Source organism: Hyaena hyaena, unplaced genomic scaffold (assembly GCF_003009895.1).
Source record: "Hyaena hyaena isolate Hyena2069 unplaced genomic scaffold, ASM300989v1 scaffold_396, whole genome shotgun sequence".
Classification (NCBI taxonomy): domain Eukaryota; kingdom Metazoa; phylum Chordata; class Mammalia; order Carnivora; family Hyaenidae; genus Hyaena; species Hyaena hyaena.
The window spans coordinates 1462963-1489514 of NW_024081027.1; the positions used below are offsets into that span (position 1 = coordinate 1462963).

General features: G+C 46.8%; 2 protein-coding genes across 2 annotated transcripts in view; both read right to left on the reverse strand.

Annotated features, from left to right (window-relative positions):
- Positions 1–17354, reverse strand: part of MUC16 (mucin 16, cell surface associated) — a 59581-nt gene extending 42227 nt beyond the window's left edge. Inside the window, exons 1-14 of the mRNA XM_039251654.1 lie at positions 17178–17354; positions 14205–14240; positions 13932–13997; positions 13146–13276; positions 12982–13049; positions 11543–11715; positions 9625–9660; positions 9308–9373; positions 6462–6586; positions 6300–6367; positions 3396–3568; positions 2766–2801; positions 2517–2582; positions 236–360 (exon numbers count right to left, since the gene is read on the reverse strand). Of these exons, the coding sequence (XP_039107585.1) occupies positions 236–360; positions 2517–2582; positions 2766–2801; positions 3396–3568; positions 6300–6367; positions 6462–6586; positions 9308–9373; positions 9625–9660; positions 11543–11715; positions 12982–13049; positions 13146–13276; positions 13932–13997; positions 14205–14240; positions 17178–17322 (1314 nt within the window). The 5' untranslated portion in view covers positions 17323–17354. The remainder of the gene's footprint in view (positions 1–235; positions 361–2516; positions 2583–2765; positions 2802–3395; positions 3569–6299; positions 6368–6461; positions 6587–9307; positions 9374–9624; positions 9661–11542; positions 11716–12981; positions 13050–13145; positions 13277–13931; positions 13998–14204; positions 14241–17177) is intronic.
- LOC120244841 (mucin-16-like) lies at positions 17345–25499 on the reverse strand. Its single transcript, XM_039251582.1, has 4 exons — positions 23239–25499; positions 21398–23151; positions 20150–20274; positions 17345–17350 (listed from the first exon to the last, which is right to left on the reverse strand). The coding sequence occupies exons 1-4, from the start codon at positions 25497–25499 to the stop codon at positions 17345–17347; spliced, it is 4146 nt and encodes a 1381-aa protein (XP_039107513.1).
- Between the last annotated feature and the right edge of the window lie 1053 nt (positions 25500–26552).

Sequence of the window (26552 nt, forward strand, 5' to 3'; positions counted from 1 at the left end):
TGTGGGGTGGGGCTGGCGCGATGGGCGGGGCGATGTGGGGTGGGGCTGGCGCGATGGGCGGGGCGATGTGGGGTGGGGCTGGCGCGATGGGCGGGGCGATGTGGGGTGGGGCTGGCGCGATGGGCGGGGCGATGTGGGGTGGGGCTGGCGCGATGGGCGGGGCGATGTGGGGTGGGGCTGGCGCGATGGGAGGGGCGATGTGGGGTGGGGCTGGCGCGATGGGCCAGGTTCTCACCAGATCCTGCAGGATTCTCTCTGTGGAGTTGAACTTCCAGGAGCCTGGGCGCTGCATGTCGTCTTCGTAGTGCAGGTTGGTTACGGTGAAGTTGACGGTGAACGGCACCAGGAAAGGGATGGCTGCTGTAGCAGGAGAAAGCAAAAGAAGGCGGTGCCTCAGTCCGGCCTGGGCTGGCCTCTAAAACAGCTTCTGGGGATGGAGATGGATCCAGATGTGAGGAAGCAGAGGTTCAGAGTGGCAGGTAGGCTACCTTAGAACCAAACACAGAGGCCTCATAAGGAGCAAAGCCAGATGCTATTAAATGTGGTTGCATCCACATCCATTAGGATGGCTATTAGGCGATGAAAGAAAGGAAGAAAGAGAGAAAGAGAGAGGGAGAGAGGGAAGGAGGGAAGGAGGGAGGAAGGATGGAAAAAATAAGTGTTGGCAAAGATGTGCAGAAACTGGAATCTTCATGCATTGTTGGTGGGCATGCTCGTGGAGCTGCTTGTAGAAAACGGTTCAGGGGCGCCCGGGTGGCTCAGTCGGTTAAGCCTCCGACTTGGGCTCAGGTCATGATCTCACAGTCCGTGAGTTCAAGCCCCTCATCGGGCTCTGTGCTGACAGCTGGGAGCCTGGAGCCTGCTTCAGATTCTGTGTCTCCCTCTCTCTGCCTCTCCCCCACTCATGCCCGGTCTCTGTCTCTCAAAAATAAACATTTTAAAAAATTTAGAGGGGCGCCTGGGTGGCTGAGTCAGTTAAGTGTTTGACTTCAGCTTAGGTCATGATCTCACAGTTCATGAGTTCAAGTGCTGCATCAGGCTCTGTATTGACAGCTCAGAGCCTGGATCCTGCTTTAGATTATGTCTCCTCTCTCTGCCCCCTTCCCCACTCGTGCTCTGTCTCTTTCTCTCTCAAAAATAAATAAACATTTTTAAAAAATTTTAAAAATCCCAGTCCCCAAAGATTGGATGCTATATGATGTTATTGATACAACATTCCCAAAACAATAACATTAAAGAGATGAGAAACAAATTAGTGGTTGCCAGAATGAGGCTGGGTGGGTATGCCTGTAAAACATCTTTGTAGTGATAGAACTGTTCTGAGCCTTGATTGTAGTGGTGCTTATGAAAATCTGCCAATGTGATAAAATGGCATAAACACACACACACACACACACACACACACACACACACACACACAGGAATCCATATAAAACTAGTAAAATCTGAAATCTGAGGTCTGTGGATTTTCACAGTTAATTTCCTGGTTTTGATATTATACTGTAGTTACAGAAGATGTTAACCACTGAGGAGAAATTGAGTGAAGCATGCAGGGAACTCTGTACTATATTTTGCAATTTCCTGTGAATTTATGTTCATTTCAAAATGAAAAATTTAAATTTAAAAGATTAAAAATTAAAAAGCAGAACTACAGAGTGTGGCATGTTTACGTGCTGAATAACATGGTTATCTTGATTTTTTTCATGTTTATTTATTTTGAGAGAGAGAGTGAGCATGAGCAAGGGAGGGGCAGAGAGAGAGGGAGAGAGAGAACCCTAAGCAGGTTCTGCACTGTCGGCACAGTGCTCAATGTGGGGCTTGAACTCATGAACTGTGAGATCATGACCTGAGCTCGAAACCAAGAGTTGGATGCTCAAGTGACTGAGCCACCCAGGTGCCCCAAGAGCTCTGTGCTGACAGTATAGAGGCTGCTTGGGATTCTCTCTCTCCTTCTCTCTCTCTACCTCTTCCCTGCTCATGCTTGTTCACACACACACTCTCTCTCTCTCAAAATAAATAAACTAAAAAAAAAAAAGAGTTGGACGCTTAGCTGACAGCCACCCAGGTGCCCCGTGGTTATCCTTTACAATTATTATCAATCGTAACCACACATTCAATTCCAGTCTCTCAGAACACAGTCAGCTTGGTGAGGGGAGGGACCACCTGACTCCATCTTCTGCCCTCTGCCTGGTACGGGTCACGCGCCCAGTGATGTCTATCATACTAAGTTCCCTGGTAGTCTCCATGCTGTGTGCTTCCATACATTCTCATTCAACCTTCACAATGACCTTATGAGGTGTGATTATTCTTACCCGGCAGGTGAGGACACTGAGGCACTGAGGGGGTCAGTCAATTGTCCTAGGCCAATGCATATGGACAGATGAGGAGGACACATTCTCTGCTCTTGAGGAGTGAGAGCAGAGCAGGGGACCCTGGTAGCTCCAGGGCTTTTCTTTACAACTTCCAGGTATAGATTTGAGGCTCCTTACAAGGAGCTAGAGAGAGAAATCGCCTACCTGTGGAGCTGGAGAAGTGGGCTGGCACTGCCGAGGTCCCTGGGGAGAGCACGGGGGTCACGGGAGCTAAGGATGAACAGTCTGGTGTAAGAATGGGGATTCTGAGTGGAGTGCCTTCCCCTAGAGCCACTGAATGCAGGAGGAATTCAGCCTCCTAGCCACCTCTCTCCCCCAGGCCCTGGGGGTAGGGGATCAGTTGCTGTCACCAGGGGTCTGCAGCATGTGGTCATCAGGGCTACGGATACTCACCACTGGGTATGAGGGCTGAGGTCCAGTGGGTGTAACCTGAAATGAGAAAAGGAGACAGAACTGGGATGCAAGCAAGGGAGGGAGGTCCAAGATATAGCCCCAAAGCCCACCAGCCCCTACCCCCAACTAAGACTTCACATCTACGTAGTTCAATGGTTGTGATTCAGGGGGAACCCTATCTCATTTCTAAAAGGCTGAGAGATCAGAGACCCGGGCCCCTGTCTTCATGAACTTGCAATTTATTTGGGAAGGTAAATACACCAACATTTCTAGAAATGGGTTTGTTAAGTGTGCTTTTCAGGCTCCAGAGGAGATTTTGAGATAGACGTTGACAGGGACAGAGATGGCCAGACCTTTGAATAGCCACTGACTTCAGCCAGAGAGATATCCTCTTTTATCAGTCTGGATAAAGACTTTGTGGCCCAGACAAGTACAGAAATCGCAGCCCTGAAATGCAGGGATGCAAAGGGAAGAAAAGGATTTGGAAACTGGAGGGCCCATGGGGGTCCTTGACTCATCAAGAGATATCACTCAGGTGGAAAATAACACACCGGGTGGCTTCTATGACTCCCTTGCAGGCAGGAGGCAGATTCTCAGCTTTAACTTGTGGTTACAAAAAAGGTTGCTCACCATTGACATAGAGGCTTTTCTTGTCCAGGGTGAAGAAGCCCAGCTGGGTGACACCATGGGTCTGATGGCTCAGCTCCCAGTACAGCTTCTCCCTGTCTAGCTTAGGGCCCATGGGGTCAGAACGGTGAGTACAGACAGCATCAACTCCAGTGGCTGTTCGCTTTTTCTCAGGCCTGGGCAGGGAGACATGGGAAAGGGGAGGTGGGGACTCCAGGTAGGAGCCCTGGGAAGCCTCACTGAAGGAGGGGACAGAGAAAGCAGAACAGCTGGTAGACAGCCTGGAAGGGTCTTGGTGCTGGAAGGGGGTTGGACATGATTAGGACAAGCAAGACCCCTGAGCACAGAGGGTGCAGCATCTTCCAATGCTGATGCTTGTGCTGAGCGTTAAAAATGGAACTAGAGTGGGGCGCCTGGGTGGCTCAGTCGGTTGAGCGTCCGACTTCAGCTCAGGTCATGATCTCACGGTTCGTGGGTTCGAGCCCCGCATCGGGCTCTGTGCTGACAGCCAGCTCAGAGCCTGGAGCCTGCTTTGGATTCTGTGTCTCCCTCTCTCTCTGCCCCTTCCCTGCTCACTCTCTCTCTCTCTCAGAAATAAATAAAACATTTTTAAAAAATGGAACCGGAGTGAATTATGCTAAATGAAACAAGTCAGTCAGAGAAAGACAAATATATGATTTCACTCATATGTGGAATTTAAGAAACAAAACAGATGAACATAGGAGAAAGAGGGCAAAAAATAAGCTAAAAACAGAGAGGGAGGCAAACCATAAGAGACTTTTAAATACAGAGAATAAACCGAGAATAAACTGTTGCTGGAGGGAGGTGGGTGGGGGATGGGCTAAATGGGTGATGGCCATTAAGGAGGGCACTTGTTGGGATGAGCACTGGGTGTTGTATGTAAGTGATGAATCACTGGGTTCTACTCCTGAAACCATTATTACACTATAGGTTAACTAACTTGGATTTAAATTTTTAAAAACGTAAAATGGGGCGCCTGGGTGGCTCAGTCGGTTAAGTGTCCAACTTCAGCTCAGGTCATGATCTCATGGTTCATGAGTTAGAGCCCCAGCCTCAGACTCTATGTCTCCTCTCTTTCTGCCCCTACCCTGCTCTCTCTCTCAAGAATAAACATTTATAAATAAATAAATAAATAAATAAGGAAAAGAAATAAAATTACAATCATAACAAGGCAACATATATGCTAATGACAGAAGCATGATGGAGAGGACTTAGAGAAGGTGAGAAAAAGCAGTGTCAAATTGCTTAAACCCCAGCTCTCTGGCTCAGTTGCTGGCTGACTCTGAGTAAATCCCTCAACCTCTCTGTGGCTCTTTTTTTTTTTTCATCCATCAAATGAGGTAATAGGACAGACCCTACAGCACTTAGCACTAGTAAATGGTCAGTAAAAGACAGTCATTTTTATAAGGCATTAATAGGGCCAAAGTTCTTGGTGCAAATGGACCTTGCAGTGAGTGAGACTGAGCCTTTTGAAAGAAACAGTGAGGCTAAGCAGCCAGCCTTGAGTGGAGATGGGCATGAGTCTGTGTGGTATCTCAGAGCCAGAGAAATCTCAAGGCCAGTGGAAAGGGGGAAGACATAGCATTGTGGCTGGAGGACTATGGTATCTTTGGAGCTGAGGGTATTCCTTCCTCAGATGAAGGGTCATTGATTGGGAGATTTCACACAAGAAGTAAAGTGAGACAAGTACACACGTGGGGGCTCCCACATGATAGAGTTATTCTCAGTATCTAGGTCTAGGAAAGGTCATGAATAATTTACTGTGTGTCCTTTATATGTTACTTCCTTTGCTAAGCACCTTTCATTTTAATCCTCACTATCTATGCTCACACAAATGACCACAAATTCTTTCCTTCAATCAGAAGTGGAGTCTCTTTCAGGGCACCTGGGTGGCTCAGTCAGCTGTGTCTGACTTCAGCTCAGGTCATGATCTCACAGTTTGATCTCATGGAGTTCAAGCCCTGCGTTGGGCTCTGTGCTGACAGCTCAGAGCCTGGAGCCTGCTTCAGATTCTGTGTCTCTCTCTCTCTGCCTCTTCCTTGCTTGCTCTCTCTCTCTCTTTCTCTCCCTCCCTCTCTCTCAAAAATAAATAAACATTAAAAAATAAAAAAAGAAGTGGAGTCTGTTTCTTCATCTCTTGAATCTGGGCTTGGCCAATGCACGTTCACAAATGTGATGCAAGTGACGGCTTGGAAGGCACATGTGCAATCAGACTTGACATGTCTTGCTGCTCTTGGAACTCTGAGCATGTGAATGAACCCAAGCTTGCCTTCTGGAGCATGAGACAATGTGGAGGAAAGTATCCCGGCCAGCAGCTGACTGCAGACACAAGAATGAGCCTCATCTGAGATCAGCTGAGCCAACCCAGGCTGGAGAATCTCCCAGCAGAAGAGATACCAAATCACCATCCAGCAGAATCATGGGCTACATTTGTTTGCAAGAAAGCAAATCGAGATACTCCAACTGACAGGTGAGGATGCTGAGGCACAGAGATGTCAAGTAGGATATTTAGCAGCATTCCTGGCCTCACTCACTAGACGCCAGGAGTAACTACCACCCGTGAGTTTCAACAACCAAAAAATGTCTCCAGACATTGCCGAATGTCCCCTGCGAGGGAAATCATTCTGGTTGGAAACTATGGCTCCATTGTGATAAAGCCAGCACGATTGACCAGTTGTCTTCTTGATGAATTCCAGAAGAAAGATCTCTCTGAGAAGTTCAACCCTGTCACCTGGGAAGGGGAGTCCAAGACGATTCTGCATTTCCTGGTTAGGAACACAATGTGAGACAGCCTGGCAGCCGGTGGTCAGCTGTCCTGTGATGGAGGTACCGCTCGTGGCCCCCACCCCCTGCACATTGCATGCATGTGTAGTCTGGAGTTCTCACCTGAGCAAGGTCAGTCTGCAGCCATAATAGAGGGGCCCAATACTGCTGTTCTGGAACAAGGGTTTGAGCTGGGGATGAAAGACATAGAGGTAAGTAGATGGGCCGAGGGGCTGGGAAGGACAAAAGTAGGCACTGGAGGGCCGGCATTGGAGGGGCTCTCACCAGACGATTCAAGGTCCTCTCTACACTGTTGAATAGCTCAGATCCTGGGAGCTCCATGTCCTCTGTGTAGCGCAGATTGGTGATGGTGAAGTTGAGGGTGAAGGGCACCAGAGACAGGCTCACACCTGCAGCCGTAAAGGGAGAGAGGGGCTTCATTACGATCTCTGATGGGGATGGCTGTACGCGGCAGATCCAAGGGTTGCCACCCTATCTGTGTCTTCCTTGCATCCAGCCAGACTTGGCCTCCAACCTGGATGGATGATTTTAGCTGGAAAAAGAACCTCAACTCTTCATCCTAGTGCATCTAAGGAAAAACAGTTGGCAGACATTTTCGTGGGAGGAAACGAAGCAAAATCACTCTGTTGCCCCCTGGGGCAGAGATCTCCCATTGGCTTCTGACTTCACCATCGGAGAATGTGCACCCGCTGAGTGGTCTTGTCCCCCCTGAGAGTGACTCCTGTCTCAATCTCATTAAACCATCTTTGAAGAGTGGATTTTACGTGGACTGACCACATCTCCTGGTTTTCCCTCGACAGTCATGTGGCTTGCATGTAAATATTAATTAAAACTCTCCCTTTCTTTGTCAAAAGTGTCCCATTAAAAAAGAAAAGAAAACAAGAACCCTGTATAGTTATTCTGGGGTTAGTGTATGAAGAATCAAAAGACAGAGGTCTGAAGTGGGTGACTGTACCCTTTACAGATTTCATCTGAGGAGCACCAGTTGGGTGCTCATCTCTGTACTGGGCACTTCATCTACAGCATCTCATCTCACCCTCACCACAATCCTGGGAGTTCAGTATCACCAGTTCCATTTTACAGCTGGGGAAACTGAGGCTCAGAGAAAGTAAATGTTACCCGAGTCCCACAAACAAATGAATGGTACAGCTACAATGCCTTTTTAACTCAAAAATAGGTATTTTTCTGTTTTGTACAACCATGTTTAAAGCAGCATTATTCACAATAGGTGAACATTATTCACCGAATATTATAATTCTGTGCTGACAGCTCAGAGTCTGGAACCTGCTTCAGATTCTGTGTTGCCTCCTTTCTCTGCCCCTCCCCCACTCACACTGTCTCTCTCTCAAAAATAAATAAAAACGTTTAAAAACTTAGGAATAAAATCTTGCCATTTGCTACAGCACGGATGGAGCTAGAGTATATTATGCTAAGCAAAATAAGTCAGTCAGAGAAAGACAAACACCATATGATTTCATTCATATGTAGAATTTGAGAAATGACACAAGTGAGCAAAAAGGAAAAAAAAAAGAGAGAGAGAGACCAGCCAGTAACAGACTCTTAACTACAGAGAACAAACTAATTGATGGCTACCAGAGGGGAGGTGGGTGGGGAGATGGGTTAAATGGGCGATGGGTATTAAGGAGGGCACTTGCTGTGATGGGCACTGGGTGTCGTATGTAAGTCCTGAGTCACTAAATTGTTCACCTGAAATTACTCTTACAATGTATGTTAACTAACTGGAATTTAAATAAAACAACCAAAAGAAACAAAAAAAGTAGAGTAAACAAAGCAATAGTAATCAAGACAGTAAGGTACTAGATAAGGGTGGACATGTAGATCAATGGGATATAATTGAAAGTCTAGAAGCAAATCCTCACATTTATGATGAATTGATTTTCAGCAAGGGCGCCTGTACAATTTAATGGAGAAAGAAGATTTTTAAATAAATGGTACTGGTATAACTGGGGGAAAAAAAGCAATAGTAGCTAAAACTTGCCCACATCTCTTGAAAACATACATTTTCAGATTCAGGAAGCTTCAAAAATCCCGAATAGTATAAACTCAAAGAAAACCATGCTCAGATACATCATAATCAAACTTCTAAAAACCAAAGATGAAGAAGAAGTCTTGAATGCATCTACAGGAAAATGACATCATCAGTCATGGGATGACTTGGTCTATAGCACATGCCAAGCTTGTAGGAGCTAAGCCTGTTACAGAAATGGTTGAGTTGATCAGAGTGGAGCAGTAAGGAAGTGGAGAGTGTGCATTCTGTCTAAAGTTGGTAAAAAGTTTGCAGTGTCTTGACTCATAAAACACAGAAAGCCGGAGGGCAGAATTCAAATCGGCAGCTTGTATCCCGTAACTCCAGGCTCCCACGGCAAGATTAAAGATCAGGGAAGTCCTGTCTTGGTCATGACATAAGCGTGAAAAGTACCCATAGACTCTAATTTTAAAATAAATCTTAAGGGTTGGAGGTAAGACAAGTTTCCTGACATAAATCAAGCCCCTGTATCAGGTTCCTGGAGACTCAAGAGCCCTCAGACCCACATCTGGGTCAAATGAGGAGACAGCAAGAACCAAGTTCATGACTAAGATCTTGAATGATTTTCAGGATGTTCAAAATAAATCCACAAATGTGGACATATACAAGATTGCTACATTCATTCATTCAACCAGTCAATTAATATAAAGTGAGTGCAGACTAGGTGCTCAGCTCCAAGGTGACAAATACATAAATACTGAATAAAGAAAATAGTATTAAATTCCATCAGAAAATATTCATGGTTGTGGATAGTGAAAAACTGTGGGCCAGGTGTGTATTCAGAGGTGCTACTTCCTATAAGATGGTCTAGGAAGGTCTTTCAAAGAAGGTGAGATTGAGCTGGGATTTGAAAAGTAATAAGGTGCCAGGTATAGCGGATCTCCAGGAAGAACTGGTATAAAGTCCAGAGGTTAGGACACTAGAGGAACAGAAAATGTCTGCTCCGGCCAGATTTTGGAGAGTGAGGGAGGGAAGTGAGTAGGACAAGCTGAGGCTGCGTGGTCTACAGGAACCAGACTGTGGGGAGTTGAAGTTTTACGGGTCTCAGAGAGCAGGCTCCTACCTGTAGAGCTGAGGATGGGGGGCAGAGAGGTGGAAGATTCTGGAGAGAATGCAGAAGTCACTGGAGCTGAGGAAAAAAAAAAAAAAGAACATGGGAAAAATTATGAAGTCCCATCCTGAAAGAATGTGGGACAAAAGCTATTCATTAGAATTTGGTCTTTTGTCTTGACTCAGAGCAAGACCCTGGGTGGGGTGGGGGCTCCTCTGAGTCTGCGGCTAGACACTTAGGGAAGGAGCATTGGCAGTTTCTCTCCACAAGAAGGTGCTTTGGGGAATAAGGGTCCAGTGGGCATTGAAATCTCAGTCTTGAATACTCACTGCTGGTGGTAGGGGTCCAGTACCGGTGATTATAACCTGCAGAGATAAGTAAAGGACTGTTATAATGGCTAAGAGTTAAGGAAGGGGTAGATGAAAATCATGAAATTCATTAGCAAACTTGCTGAGATTTATACATGAACAGTAATGGCTACATTTCATTCAGTTCCCTTATGTGGCTTATCCCTTGAAAATAGTGACGAACATCATCACCATTATTATTGCCAAAATAAAAATACAATAATAATAGCTGCCCCTATTTATTGGGACTGTACTATGCACCAGAAATAATACAAAACAATACATTACAAGGTAGTGGGGCAAACTTACAAACAAGTGTGTTCCAAGGCTTAACCATGTCCTCTTAATCCATAAAGATAATTTTAGCCTTGCTCTCTCAGCTTTTCTTCCTTCACAAAATTTTATGATAGTATGACTTTAGAGTGGTCTGTGGAAGCGAGCAAGATGGAGGAGAGGAAATGTGCATGTGGTTTGGAATATTAGAGAAACGTTAGAAAAGGGCTAGGATAATGAACATGAGAAGAGACTTGGAGGTCAGATGCATGGCATAAAAATTGGATTCTGAAAGGAATTGGGGAAAAGAGAATTTTTCATCAGTGTTTCTCTGGGTCATGGTCATCGCCTTGGATGTGAGGGGTGGGAGTAATTCTGGACCCAGAGGAGCCCCATGATTTACTGGGGTTATTCCTGTGAACTATCTTCTGTGACCATTAGGAAAATCCTGCATGGTATATATGTTTATTCCATTCTGTAAAGCCTACAGGGGTTGCATGGCTTGTCCATAATCACATAAAACAGAGATCTGTCACTTACCAATCACTATCAACCACTGTTTTAAGGAAATATCCAAGTTGATATAGAGGGGACATAACTAACCAAGCATTAGGTTAGATTGTTAGGCTAGAGGTCATTTATACCCCCGTCCTATCCTGAGATTTGAGGCTCTCTTTATCTGGATGGTCTGTGGTGTCACCTTGTAGTTCGAAACTTGGAGGTTAGATTCAATTTCCAGTTTGTTTGAGTCTTGACTCTGTCATGCATGATGGCTGGATTATCTCAGGGAATATGACTTACTGTCTGAATGCAAGATGGCTCTCTCTGTAAAAATGAGTGTAACAACTCACAGGGTATTGAGTAAGATTAATACAAGATAATACTAATAAAAGAGTTTAGCACAATTTCTGGCCCATAAGAACCTTTTGATAAGAATTAGCCACAATTGTACTTAGTATTCTCAGTGTTAGCATGGCCAGTAGGGGCATTGTTGCTAATGGCGTTGTATAAGTAGTTATTCATGGACTATGTGCTAAGTGTGATGTTATCTCATGAAGTCTGTGTGTTCTGACCAGCCTGTGGACACTGAGTAAATTGGTTGTCATAATGGCGAGAATGAAGTGGGGTGAAGGTTGAAATGGTCACCTGCTGCCCATTCGGAAAATTTAACCAGAGTTCTTTCTCACCCACTTCTTTCCCTAGAGTCTGCATATTGGGCTCTTACGGGAAGCAGTGAAAACAAGGAAGAAAAATATTATTCCAGGAGGTGAAGAGGGAAAGAAAATCAGCTTCCCATGATATGTTCAGTATTCAAAAATGGGTCTCCAAGGAAATGCCAGGTTTGCACTGGAACTAAATCTGTATACGGCAATTTCTCAAACTCAACATCACTGACATTTTGGTCTAGATAATTCTTCATGGTGGAGGGCTGCGTTGTGCATTGTGGGATGTTTAGCAGCGCCCCTGACCTCTACCTCCTCAATGTCATTAGTACCGCTCCAGTTATGACATGAAATATCTCCAGATGTGCCAAATGTCCCATGGAGAGCAGAACTGCCCCAGTTGAGAAGTACTGGTATAGAGAAACATGGGGCTGGAAGATCCCAACTGCAGCTCAGACACTCACCATTGACATAGAGACTGTCTCTGTCCAGGGTGTAGGTGCCCAGCCAGGTGACACCATGGGTCAGCTGACTCAGCTCCTGGTACAATTCTTCCCTGTTTAGCCCGGGGCCCATGGGGCCAGGATGATAGGTGCAGATGGCATCCACTCCTGTTGCTGCCCCATCCTTCTCAGTCCTAGGGTAGCAGGGACATGGGAATGGGGCATCCTGAGATGTGGGAGAGTTACACACTTTGTTCACCTGCCTTCAGCTCACCCCACCCCCTTGGTCTTCTGGCATTTCCCTTTACTGGGTCTTGTCTGGTTTCTCATGCACATTCTCTTCTGGGACCTTCTCATCTAGGTATCTTCCTACTCCTTAAAGTGGTTGATCTCCAAGGCTTCGTCCTCAGCCAACTTCTATTCTTTTGGCCTCGTTCTTCTTGAATCATATGGTTCACACTCACTGGTTCAGCTACTGGCTTAATTATCATGAGATCCGGTCTTACTCTCTGGCCAAGACCCCTCTCCTGAGCCCTGTGCCATGTAACCAACAGCCCCAAGGATGTCCTTCAGACTTATTAGATTCCATATGACCCAGATTAAGCTTATTAAAACACAGAGCCTGCTCCTTCTGCTGTGTTTCCATATTGAGGCCAGAGCCAAACATGTGGGAGCCATCCTGGACCTTCCCTGTCCTTGGCCCCCCCCATCCAAGCAACATCTAAGAGCCCAACACCTCACTGATTTCCCCCACCTCCTATCTCATCATCATATCAAATTTCCCATGCCCATATCTACCAGTGAGCTACTTAAAATACATGACGTCACATCAAGCCTCTGCTTAAAACTCCACGGTTCCCCACCTGATCTGAGGTATGCCAACCCTTGAAATACTTTTTGCCAAAGTGTCTTCTGGCAATTCTTTCTGGCTAATGCTCATTCAGTTCAGGCATCGCTTTCTCCAGACTGCTTCCACTCAAATCCCCCACGTTCAGCTAAAAGTCCATCCTCCAGCCTCCTATGGCCTCCATGTAATGCTTTATCATTGTACTAATCCGGTTACTATTATGTTTTTAAGTTCATATGACTGCTGTCCTCTCTGTACTATGGGTACCTTGAGGGAAGAGTCCATGACTGATTCTCTCGGTGCCTCTAGTACCTGTCACAGGGCATGGCCTGAGGTAGCTCATTTCATGTCTGCTTAAGGAGTCAATGATGGCCTTTCTGACCAGTGAGCATGAATGCTCCATGGCTCTTCTTATCCAAGTAATTTAAGACCTTTATTTGACAGCCACTTCTTTCAGGCAGCCCTATCTGATACACTCAGCCAAAGGGGATGCCTTCCATCTGAATTCATGGAATCCCATCTGAAGCCATTTATGATTCTTTTAGTTGCCACGTTTAGGTCCTCACTTCCAGGTGAACTTGCCTGTGACCATTGTGAGGGAGGGAAGTCTCACCTGAGCAAGGTCAGTCTGCAGCCAGAGTACAGTGGGCCAATACTGGTGTTCTTGAATAAGGGACCAAGCTGGGGAGGAAGGAGAGAGAGGTGAGCAGGAGGGGCCGAGGTGACTGAGTGGGGGAAGGACAAGGCAGACCAGAGGAGGCATTGCTGGGCTCTTACCAGGCGATTCAGGGCCCTCTCAGTGGAGTTGAACTTCAGGGAGCCTGGGTGCCTCATGTCTGGGGTGCAGAGCAGGTTGGTGATGGTAAAGTTGAGGGTGAATGGCACCAGGGCTGGGCCCACACTTGCAGCTGGAGGGAGGGAGAGAGAGGAGACCCATCACAGTTTTAGGCCTGAGCTGTACATTAGGGGGAAGGGACTAGTGCCATCTCTCTGTCCATAGTGTCCTGTAGGTGAGGCCTGAGATATCCCATCTGGGATACCCTCCCTCCTCGGGCAGCCAAGGGGGGACCTCCATGTTAGATGTGCGGCATCAGCTCAAAAGGAAACCTCAATCTTCTCATCCCAGAGTGTCCACAAAGGCTGACCTGTCACGAACCTTTTGATGGGAAGAGGAGGCACCAAGACCTTTTGTCCTCAGACTGTGGGCCACACATATTTGAGAAGTCAAGAAATCCAAACAGTAGTCATTTCCATGATGGAAACGATTGTAGAGATAGAAGAGAGATTAGATCCCACCTATGTGTGGGATATGGGGACATGATGCTACTTTATATGAGGAAGTCTGAGCAAGAGCCAGTAGAGCTGAATCTGGAGGACAAAGGGAAACAGAGCTGAGCTCCTATGACATAAGAGCAAAGACCCTGAGGATGGAAGGATGTTTGGTCCCTGGAGGAACAGAAACGAGGCTGGTGTGGCCAGAGATGAGGAAGCACGGGAGACAGGCTGAGAGATCGGCCAGAACGGGAGTTGAAGTTCCATGAGACTCAAAGATCAGACTCCTACCTGTAGAGCTGGGGGTGGGAGGCAGAGATGCTGAGGGCCCTGGAGAAAATGTGGAGGTCACCAGAGCTGAAAGAAAACACGACATTAACATAAATCATGAAGCAGAGAGAGGACTGGGCTGCTGACGGGAATTTGCATCTCTAATTGCTGGTCTGGAGCTGCTCTGGGGCTGAGAATCTGGGGGATGGGGTATGTGGGTACTTTCCCCATGGGAGTGGGTGTAGGGTGGAAGTGTTCTGGGGGCACAGGGACATATGGGCCCTGGTGACTTACTGCTGGTGATGGGGGTCCAGTACTGATGGTTATAACCTGCAGAGAGAGCCAGAGAGGAAGAGAAAGTCAATGGGAGAAGGTGGAGAAATGGGTGAAGGGTAGGACTTGGAACATGGACACAGACTTTCTCCAGTGCTTTCTCTGAGACTCATCAAAGATAATGATGGCTGCTCTTAATGAGTTAACTGTCTGGTACTCCAATGCTCACGACCATTTCATCCTCGTTATCATTAACCACAAAAACAATAATAAGCAAAGTACCCCCACTTGTGGGGGATTCACTAGGTGCCTGGAGCAATAGGAACCTCATCAGATGAGTCATAGGAACAACAGCTTTATGAGTTTCCAGGCTTATTTGTGTTCTCTCCACTCATTAAATATAACTTTGTCCTTGATCTCTGAGTTTTTCCTACTACACCTCTCATCAGAAATAGCTGGATTTTTGACACAGTTCCTGGACTTCTGTAATGTTGAATGAGGGAGAGAGAGTAAGATAGACAGACAGACAGAAAGAAAGACAGACAGACTTGGGAGTCAACCCACGAGTATAAAGTTGGAGAATAAGAGGGAATGGGGAAAAGAGGGTTTGAATAAGTATGGTTCTGGATCATGGACTGGATCCTCTCTGAGGCTTTGCAAGCAATGCAAGTAAAACTTAGACTTATTTTATATTTGATGGTCCGACTAGGTTTCTTGAAATTAAACTCTTCTTTGAGACTGGACCCAGTAGAGGGAGCCCTGTGATTTACTTAGATTATTCAGGCTTTATCCCATTTGACCTTTACAATAAGCTTAGGTGAGGGTTTTAAAAATTCCATTCTAAAAATAGACACTGAAGCCTACAGAGGTCACATGGCTTGCCCCGGGCCATAGTGGGAGCAAAAAAAAACCCAGGACCAGCACTTAAAGAAAGACCTGTAAATCACCCAAACCCACACTGTCAACTATAGCTTTAAGTAATTCTCAAAGACCATGAAAATACAATACAGGCTTTAATCCGGATACAAAGAAAATGTCAAAGGCAATACAGTGGGGACATAATTAAGCATGAATTTAAATTGTTGTATTAGAGGCTCCTTGATTTGCCTTCCCATCCTGAGATTTGAGGCTTGTTCTAGCTTGGTTTGTCTGCAGTGTAGCCTAGTAGCTAGGGGCACTTTGGGGGCCTTAGAGCCAATTTGGGGGTTTCAGTCCTCATGCTACCATTTATATAAGGTTTCTGATCTTATATAAGATCAGAAATAAGGATTGGAAAATAAAGATTTCCTTCCTTGGTCCTTGTTTGCTCCTCTGTAAAATATACATAATACCTCACAGAGTGTTGGGCAAGATTAGCGAGGCACAATACACACAACGTTCCAGATCACAGGCATCCCTCAATAAATATTAGCCTTTAGTACAGGCGTTACTGTGGGTTTTGTTGTAAGAACATCGATGCAGAGGGATTTATTGCTAAAAGCAATGCTAACAGCTTTATTGTCTGATTCTCAGGTGGGGTGTGGTTCTGCCTGGCACCTGGAGGATGAGTAAAGGGCCACAAGCTGTTAGAACAAAGGGAAAGAAATGGATCAGTCACCGCCTTGGGAACTCATTGCCTGTTGGGAAGGAATTAACATCAACACCCACTGTGGGCTTGCCCTCTCCCTTTCCTGACGCCTACATACTCCAGCGGGGTTTCTGTGAAAGTTCACCTTAATGAGAAACTATGGAGACAGCCTTTGTCAGACCTTGCAAATGTTCTGTGAGCATAGGGTGTTGTAAAGAAGTGTTGAATCACTATACTGTACACCTGGACCTGAAACTGATGTAACACTGTATGTTAACTAACTGGGATTAAAATAAAAACTTAAATTAGGGGCGCCTGTGGCTCAGTCGGTTAAGTGTCCGACTTCGGCTCAGGTCATGATCTCACAGTTTGTGGGTTCGAGCCCCACATCTAGCTCTGTGCTAACAGCTCAGAGCCTGGAGCCTACTTCAGATTCTGTGTCCCCCTCTCTCTTCCCCTCCCCTGTTTATACTCAGTCTTTCTCTCTCTCAAAAATAAATATTTAAACATTTTTAATAAAAACTTAAGTGAAAAAAATAAAAATAAATAATAGTAGGACCTAAAGAAGAATTAACCGAACATGGAAATGTTCACACCGCTGATATTTGGAGGGTCCATTTATGTAACCAGAGGAATGTAGTGAAGATAAATTTATCAACATTCACAAGAAAAGTTGTGACAGAAAAAGTGAGAATATCTAAAGGCAGTGACATTCGCAGACAAAACTTCACATTAACAAAATTTTCAGAGATAAATTACCATACTGAAAGCACACAGGGCAAAATGCTGGAATCTGGTGGAGACTTAGAAAATGATATGACAGTTCACCCTGGTACAGAAAAAGACTTGCTGTCTATTGTACATCATGTGATGAGAAGAAGGCAAGCACAGGTCTAAGAATTTTCCAAAATACAAAAAAAAACCAAAAACCTTTTCTTCTCAAAGTTTCTAATATATTTTTTTAATTTTAATGTTTATTTATGTTTGAGAGAGAGAGAGAGACAGAGACAGAGTGTGAGCAGGGAAGGGACAGAGAGAGAGAGGGAGACACAGATCTGAAGCAGGCTCCAGGCTCTGAACTGTCAGCATAGAGCCCGACGCGGGGCTCAAACGAACCGGAGATTATGACCTGAGCTGAAGTCAGATGCCCAACTGACTGTGTCACCCTGGCACCACAAAGTTTCTAATATTTAAAATGATTGGTTATGAAATAAATATTAATTTTACAAAAAAAAAAAAAAAAAGGAGGAAAGGAAGGAAGGAAAAAGGGAGGGAAGCTAGCTCTGTAGGTGTTCTGAGGAAAGAATTCCCCCATGGAAATCCTAGGTTGGCCCAGAACCATGAACCTGGCTGGGTACTGAGAAACTGCACTACAAGGAGACTCCATCTGGGACTCAGGAGGAGACCCAAGCAGGAGAAGTACTCACCATTGACCCAGAGACTGTTCCTGTCCAGTGTGTAGGCGCCCAGCCGAGTGACCCCATGGGTCTGCTGGCTGAGCTCCTGGTACAGCTGCTCTCTGTCCAGCCTGAAGCCGGTGGGATCTGGGCGATAGGTACAGACCGCATCCATTCTGGTGCTCGTTCCATCCTTTTCAGCCCTGGGGAAGGGGGGGCACGGGAACAGAGACACTTGAGAGTTGACTACTCTTGACAGCTCCTTCTTTCAATTGTGCCCCTAGATGTTTATGTTAGTACTCTTCTCTGGGTTTCATCTACTTCTCAAACACATCTTTTTCTGTCCCCTATGGGGACCACCGCACCTTCTTCAGTGTAGGGTTCTCCAGGGCTGCTCCATACCTAATTTTCTTCTTTTGCTCCCCAATCTTTTATTTACTGCTTCATGCTCATTGTTCCAACTACCAGCACCCAGTACAGTCCCTGTCCACTCAAGAAGGTAACTATAAGTGACATTCCCTCCACTAAGAGCTGAGTCCTGCTTGGGCCATGGGATTGGGGGGGATGGAGCTCCCAGGGGGGGAATGAGAATCCTGAACCAGGCAGAACGTAGAAGGTAACAGCAAAGGACTGAAGACTGTGGAGGAGGTGAGTGAATCACCTCTGCGACTGGCTGTGACACTGTCTTAACAGCCATCATGGAACCTGAAGGGAAGACTTCGTTTCAAGTTGGTGAACCCCAAGGCTGAGGTCAACCCCTTGGGAACATCTTTGGAGCAGGCAACCAAATTTGGAGGAAAAAAAACAGAGGAAATTACTTAAGAGGTAATAAGGGGCAATGTGGTTCAAAAATACCTTTATCCAGGGGTGCCTGGGTGGCTCAGTTGGTTAAGTGCCCGTCTTAGGCTCAGGTCATGATCTCACTGCTCATGAGTTCAAGCCCAGAGCCTGCTTTGCATTCTGTGTCTTCATCTTTCTCTGCCCCTCCCCTACTCTCTCTCTCTCTCAAAAATGAATAAATGTTAAAAAATTCAAAACAAATACTTTTGTCCTGAATTTAAGTTGCATTTATAGTGATTCATCCAGAGTGGGGGCTTTATAAGAAGAAAGATCCCCGCCCTTCCTTGTCAGCGAATTCTTGCTATTACCCACACTAGTCAAAGCATTCCCATTTTATACTCATATAGTGTAATCCAGTGGTTCTCAAAGTGTGGCCCAGAGACTCCTGGTATTCCCAAACTCTTACAGGGAGCCCACCAAGTAAAGCTATTCTCATATTCATACCACGACATTATTTTCACTTTTATTCTCTTAGGAGTATACAAATTTTTTTTCCAGAGGCTACGAGGTGAAATATTATAAAAGATTAAATGCAGAGGCAGCGGGCCTGGCTGGCTCAGTCAGAAGGGTACATGACTCTTGATCTCAGGGTCATGGACTCAAGCCCCACGTTGGGTGTACAGATTACTAAAATAAATAATTTAAAAAATGAGGAAGCAGGTAGCCTACTGTCTTACTATCTTTTATTAAGACAGGCATTAAAAAGATCTACAAAAATGTGAACAATGGCCCTCTTCTTATTATGCTTTTTTTGGGGGGGGCGGGGAGAGAGGGGGAAACATGGCTATTATTCATAAAAATAATGTTATTTGTGTTAACATGTAATAGGTTTTTTATTCTAAATAAACTAATGAATTAATATAGCATTTTCCTTAGTTTAGAACCCAGTAAATACTGGCAGATATAACCTCCCAAGTCCAAAGGCTCTTTGAAGTTCTGAGTACTTTTAAGGATGTAGGTTGTTGAGCCCAGTGACCTTGAGCTCTGCTGTATCATGGTTGAAAGGAGGGACTCAAGAACTGGAACCTCTGAGTTCAAATCCTGACTCCTCTCAAGTACTTGACTACTATGAGTTTCGGTATTCTCTTCTGCAACGTGGGATAATAATCACATTGTATAGATGAAGTGAAGGAAAACGTGTACATCACCTACACGTTTGTGTGGGCGATATCATCTTATCGATGCCTCCATCTCATGGAGGTGGGGGCAGCTGTGGTGGGTGGGGCTAACTTAGGATGGTTTTAGTCTACAACAGTCCAGGAACCTCTCCTCCAGGAGTCATGTGAGGGGAGGACCCACCTCTCTAGCAGGATGACTTGCACTGGCTGGATGCAGGACCCCAAGGAGAGGTCACAGGGTCGTGAGATGCAAGGAAAGGGTTCTGAGCCCACTGACCTCAGAGGACACCAAATGAGCAGAAGTGGAGAGGGGAAGACGGGCCATTTCTGCAGAGTTCAGGTCCGTTTGAGAGTTTTTAAGTGGTAATATATCCTGCCAGTATTGAATATTTGGTTTGTTTTTCCCTTTGGTTCTGTGTAACTTCCTTTGGGAAAGTCCTTATCTCTTTTTAAGGAATATACTGCAGAGCCGTGGTGTCCAGGGTTTGTCCCCAAGAGGGTAGATGTGAGCTGGGCAGGGTGAGTGTCAAGGATTCTGGGGATACAGCTGGCGAAGATACCACACTGACTAGTACCACGAGATCCTATCGAACATTCACAACGTGCTAAGCACTGCGCTGAGTGATTAACAACCCCAATGGCACGGTGTTAGTATTAGCACTACTTTGTAGATAATGTGATTGAAGCACAGAGAGGTTATGCAACTTGCCCAAGGACACACAGTTAGCAAGTGAGAGAGCAAGGGTTCAAACCCAGACACTTTGGATTCACTATGATATACTGTCTCTTGGCAAAGGCCCAAGGATGTGGTTGACTGGGATGTGGGGGGACCAAGAAGGGAGAGGACTGGGGTTTCTGTAGGTGCTTTGGAAGAAGACTCACCTTAGCAAGGTCAGCCTGCAGCCAGCATAGAAGGAACCAACACTGCTGTTTTTGAACAGAGTCCTGAGCTGGGAATAGATGAGAGAGTGATGAGCTGGAGGGGCCGAGACTGCAGGGTGTGGAGGGCTTGGGATGAGGTGAGTGTTGGTGGGGGGCTCTCACCAGGTGTTGCAGGTCTCTCTCAGTGGCATTGAATATCTCAGAGCCCGAGTTCCCCATGTCCTCTGTGTAGCGCAGGTTGGTGATGGTGACATTGACAGTAAAAGGCATCAAGTCAGGGGCTGCGGCTGTGGTGATGGGGAGAGCAAAAGGAGGTCAGTCCCGAGTCAGGCCTGGGCTGGGGGTGGGAGGTGAGGCTCTGAGGACACGCCTCAATGCCAGCGCCTCACCGGGTTGGGCCTAGCCTGTCCTGCTTGAGAACACATCATGTTGCAGTTACCGTTCAAGACCCTCCCACACCAGGTGACCAACCACCCCAGTTTTCCCAGGACTCTCTGGGTTCCTGGGATGCTGACTTCCAGCTGGAAAAGTGAGGCAGACCTGGGAAAACCAGGATGAGCTGGTCACCCTCCCGCCACTTCCCCTGGGCTCTTACCATTTCAGCACACAGCAGCACCCGTGTCTCTTTGTAGCAGGGGAGTGAACGGGCCCCCGCGGGGCATCCTGCTAGCAATGATCAATCGGGGTTGGTGAAAAATATCCCAGCTCCCGAACCTGCCCCCCAGAGAGTATGACTTCAAAGTTCATGTTCTACGCATTCTCCTCGGGTTCCCCTCCAGCCTCCAGACCTGATAAATTTCTACTTGTTCGAGGCACCCAGTGTGTGATACTTCATGATTGTTGCTCTAACAAACAAGTACGCCACACGACCATACCAATTTTGGTATGTACTCCAAAGAACTGGAAACAGGGACTCAAACAGTTATGTGCAAGCCCACCTTCATAGTAGCTTTATCCACAGTAGCCAAAAGGCAGAAACAGCAAGAGCGTCCATCAACAGACGAATGGACAGATAAAATGTGGTCCATCCACATGACGGAATGTCATTCGTCCATGAATGACACACACTACAGTGTGGATGAACCATGACGACATTGCGCTCAGTGAAATAAGCCAGACACAAAAATCAAATACACTGTGTGATTCCACATACATGAGATAACTAAAATAGGCTAATTCAAGAAGACGGAAATGGATTAGAGTTACCAGGGGCTGAGGGGAGTGGGGAAGGAAAGCTAATGCCAATGGGCACCCCAATGCCAGTTGGAGTGATAAAAGGTTTTGGATAAAGGACAATGTTAATGTAACACTGTGAATGAAATTAATGCCACTGAATTATACATCTAAAATGGTTAAAATAGCTAATTCTATACACATTTTTATCACAGTAAAAAAAAAAGTGATTCTTACTTGTTTCTGAAGTCACACTCAGAGAGGTCAAGGTGGACATCCCAGGTGAGGTCTCAGGGGCAAAGGGACTTCCCACAGGTGTATTGAAGGTGGTTGTGGTCTCCGCCATGATGGGGCCTGAACCTGTGGCAGCTAAATTTGTGGCCTCAAGAGTTGTGGTTTTCAGGGTAGCAGTTGGACTCAATCCTTCTCCGTGACTGGTTTTAGGTGGTGTTGGGGTCTCTGACGCTATCAAGGTCACAGTGTGCCCTGTGACAGTCTTGGACAATTCCAGGAGTCCAACTGAGGTCACAGGTGGTGAGGGTTCTGTGCTCCAGGAAGTGAAGGTATGAGACTCCCCAGTGGCTGCAGGGGTACTGACAGGCCCAAGAACACTAGCAGTCAAAGTTGGGCCACCTGTGCTGGCCTCTGAAGCAGGGCTGGTGGCTGACAAGCCTGTGGTCCCCAATAACACAGGGGAAGGAGTTGACATTGAAATAGTTGTGCTGATGTCTGTGCCAAGATGGGTGGAGAGTGAGGCTGTTTCTACAGGAACACCAGGTGAGACCACTGGACCCAGATCAACTCTGCCGCTCTCGGTCATGGGTGTGGTGAAGGGTGTTGTTTCTGGTGGACTGAGGGAAACAGTCTGAATTGAACCAGGAAAATGTGTACTTGTCTTTGCACTGGGGTGGGTGACCAATAAGGCTGTGGTTCCTGGTTCACCGGGAGAAAGAGTCAGACTTGGAAGAGTCATATTGGCATCTGTCTCAGAAGTAGGAACGTAGGAGGTCACCATATCTGGTACACCAAGGGGGACAGTTGGAGTTGGAGCCACTGAACTGGTTTCCACCCCACTGCTGGTGGCTATTGAGTGTGCGGTGTCTGGTTCACCTTTGGGAAAAACTGGAGTTGTTTTGAGGACAGTTGAGCTGGTCTCCGTAGAATGAATGACCAGTGAGACTGCTGTATCTGGCTCCCCAGGGGAAACAGTCAGAGTTGGAACAGCTGAACTAGTTTCTGCCCCAGAATGGGTGACCCATGAGGTCATTGCCTCTGCCTTTTGTGGGGAATCAGTCAGAGTCGTAAACGTTGTACTGTCTTCTATCCCAGAACTGGTGACCAGCGAGGTCACAAGCTCTGACACAGTAGAGGAGGCAGTTGCAGCTGAGCTGGTCTGGACCTCAGAATAAGTGATTGTTGAGGCTGTGGTCACTGGCTCGCCAGGAGAAATATTCAGAGTTGGATTAACCATACTGGCATCATTCTCAGAATCCGTGATCTGTGAGGTCACCATATCTGGTACACGGGGGGAGACAACTGAACTGGTTTCTGCCCCATGGCTGGCGGCCATTGAGTGAGTGGTATATAATTCACTATGGGAAACACTGGGGGTCATCCTGGAAACTGTTGGGCTGGTCTCTGGAGGATGGGTGATCAATGGGACTACTGTGTCTGGCTCCCCAGGGGAAGTAGGAACAGTTGGAACAGCTGAACTGGCTTCTGTCTCAGAGTGGGGGACCCACGAGCTTGTGGTCTCCAGTTGACCTGGAGAAACAGTCAGAGCTGTAAAAGTTGTACTTGTCTCTGGCCCAGAGCTTGTGGCCAGTGAGATTTCTACCCCTGGTATACCAGCGGAGACAGTCGCAGTTGGAATGGCTGAACTTGTCTGTGCCCCAGAACTGGTAGCTATCAAATATGTGGTATCTGATTCTCCGTGGGAAAAATCGGGTGTCGACTTAGGAATAGTTGAGCTGGTCTCTGCAGGATGGGTGGCCAACGAGACTGCTGTAGTTGGATTCTCAGGGGAAGAAGTAGGCAGAGTTGGAATAGCCGAACTGCTTTCTTTCTCAGAATGGGTGACCCATGAGGCTGTGGTCTCCAGTTCATGCAGAGAATCAGCCAGAGTTGAAAAAGTTGTATTGGTGTCTACCCCAGAACTGGTAACTGTTAAGGTCGGCAACTCTGATATGCCTGGTGAGATAGTTGTCGCTGACAGTGAACTGACTTCTGCCCCTGGAGGGGTGGCCGTGGAGAGTGTGGTATCTGATTCACTATGGGAGAAATTTGGAGTTATTCTGGAAACAGGTGTGCTGGTCTCTGAGGAATGGGTGACCCATAAGGCTGTCTCTGATTCATGTGAGTGATCAGTCTGAGTTGAAAAAGTTGTACCAGTCTCTGCCCCAGAATTAGTAACCAGTGAGGTCCCCACTCCTGATACACCAGGGGAGACGGTTGGAGTTGGGATGGAAGAACCAGTCTGTGCTCCAGAATGATTAACCCATGAGACTGTGTTTGCTGGTTCACCAGGAGAAAGAGTTGGAGGTGAAATAACCATACTGGCATCTGTCCCAGAAATAGTGGCCTGTGAGGTCACCATATCTGGTACATCAGGGGAGACAGGTGTACTTGGAACAGCTGAGCTGGCTTCTGTCTCAAAGCTGGTAGCTGTTGAGGGTGTGCTGTATGATTCACTGTGGGAAACACTAGAGGTTGTCCTGGGAACCACCAGGCTGGACACTGCAGGATGGGTGACCAAGGAGACCGTTGTGTCTGATTCATGCAGGGATTCAATCAGAGTAGAAAAGGTTGTCCTGGTATCTGTCCCAGAACTAATGGCCTGTGAGGTCACTGCAGCTGGTACAGCAGATGAGACAGTCATTGTTGGAGTGGGTGAACCGGCTTCTACCCCAGGAGTAGTGGCCATCACGGGTATGGTGTCTAATTCACTTTGGGAAAAATTTGGAGTTGTTCTGGAAACAGGGGTGCTATTCTCTGTGGAGTGAACCCATGAGACTGTTGTAACTGGCTCACCAGGGGAAACAGTAGAAGTTGCAACAGTGGAAATAGCTCCTGTCCCAGGAGGGGTGACCTGCAAGGTTGTTGCCTCTGGTTCATGTGAGGAATCAGTCAGAGTTGTAAAAGCTGTGTTGGTCTCTGCCCCAGAGCTGGTAAGTGGTGAGCTTTCCACCCCTGATACACCAGGGGAGATGGCTGGAGTTGGAATGGCTGAACTGGTCTGTGCCTCAGGATGGGTAACCAACGAGGCTGTTGCATCTGGCTCACCAGGGGAAACAGTCAGAGTTCGATCAGCTGGGCTGGTGTCTGCTCCAGAACTAGCATCCGCTGAGGTCACCAGCCCTGGCTCGCCAGGGAAGACGCTTGGAATTGGAATAGATGAACTGCTCTGTGCCCCAGGCTGGATGACCCATGAGGGGGTGGTCTCCGGTCCGTCTTGGGAATCAGTCAGAGTTGGAATAACTGTACTCATCTCTGCCCCAGGACTAGTTACCAGTGAGGTTGCCGTTTCCGGTATGCCAGGAAAGACTGTCGGAGTTGGAACTGCTAAACTGACTTCTTCCCCAGAACCAGTGGCCGTTGGGGGCGTGCTGTCTGATTCACTGCGGGAAACACTCAAGGTTGCCCTGGAACCAGCTGAGCTGGTCTCTGAAGACTGAGTGGCCTGTGAGGTTGTGGTGTCCGGCTCACCAAGGGAAAGAGCTGGACTGTTCTCTGCCTCGGAACTAGGGACCAGTGAGGGTGTCATCTCTGAGCCTCTATTGAAAACAGATGGGGTTGTCTGGGGAGCCTCTGTGCTGGTCTCTGCTTCAGGTACGATGGCCAAGGAGGCTGTCATCTCTAGAACATCAGAGGAAGTATCTGGGGTTGAAATGCTCAGTCCCCTTGTGCTTGTGCTGGCCGTTTTACCTGATGTCCCGAGGAGAGGCGGCGTTCCCGGAGTGCGAGTAGAGACAGGAGAGGTCGGGGTTGCTGTAGAGGTTGTCTTCAGAGCTGTGGCCTCTTCTCTTTCTGTCCACTCTGTTGTTAGTCCTGTCAATGGGGGCATGGACACATGGTTTCGACAAAATAATTCCCACTTACTGGACTGGCAATAGTGTATTTTTTCTCCACATGAGAAAAGGGAGGGAAATGTCTCTGCCTGGGGTAAATGGTTCTGGAATGGGAAAAGGAAGTGCCAGTGGCATTCCTGCACCTTCCCATTCACATGTGGTGCTGTCACTCCGTGAGTCCTTAACCACTCCCGGCTCCCAAATGCTGTCTGTACTCTCCAGCCCCCGAGCCTTTTCTCAAGGCTGTTTCTCTTGTCTGCCTTGTCCGTCATTCATCAGATTCCTTACATCCTGCCCTTCTTCAAACTCTAGCTTGGACCTACCTTTATAAATCCATGTCAGAATTCATCTCTCCCTTCCCGATATTTCCTCATCCTCAAGTCTCAATCTGCACAGTGGCGCTCCTCACAGTCGGCGTGGTAATAGCTGTTTACAGCCAGAAGACTGCTTGGCATATAGTAGGTGCCCACAGATATTTGCTGAATAAATGAGTGACTGAATGAATGGATACATGGATGGAGGTATGCAGAGAGAGGTCTACTCTGGCTTGAGAGAGAGCATGTATCTTTGTGCTTATGAGCTTGGGCTCTGGAAGAAGGTACTCCTGCACTCAGTTTCTAGCTCCCCCACTCAATGGATGTGTGACTGAACCTTGCTAGACTTCCATATTCTCACCTGTAAAGTAGGTGTAAGGACAGTGGCCATCTCAGAACGCTGATGAAAATGCACCAGGCACGGTGCCTGGCTCAAAATACTACTACTGCTGCTATCACTAAACCACTGCTACTACCACCTGCTGTTACTGCTATTACTACGGTCACTGCTACTACCTACTATTACTGCTGTTAACTACTATTACCACCTATTACCATGGTTATTATTACTGTTACTACTGCTACTATTAATTGCTATCACTGGAGATATTACTGCTATTTTTACCACTATTACTATTTCCACTGCTTTTTGTATGTCCACTACAGATAAGTGTTTGCTGAGTCGGAATTTTCCAGGAACCATGCTAGACAGTTCCAAAGCTGGCCAGGGTGACTGGAATTCAGATTCTGAAGACAAGTAAAGTCTCATTGGCTGAGACAGCAGCTACTGACTAGGGCTTCAAAAAAAAAAAAAAAAGTCCCTGGGAAGGAGGGAGAACCATTGGGAGGCTTCTCCATAAAGACCACAAGACCCACTGGCTTGGGCCAGGGACAAAATAAAGGGGATTTGGACTCTGAGCGGGGGAGCAATGTCCCTCTTTTACTAAGACCATATAAAAAATGCCCCACATTTCTGAAAGTGGATATACTAAAATGCTTTGTATGATGATG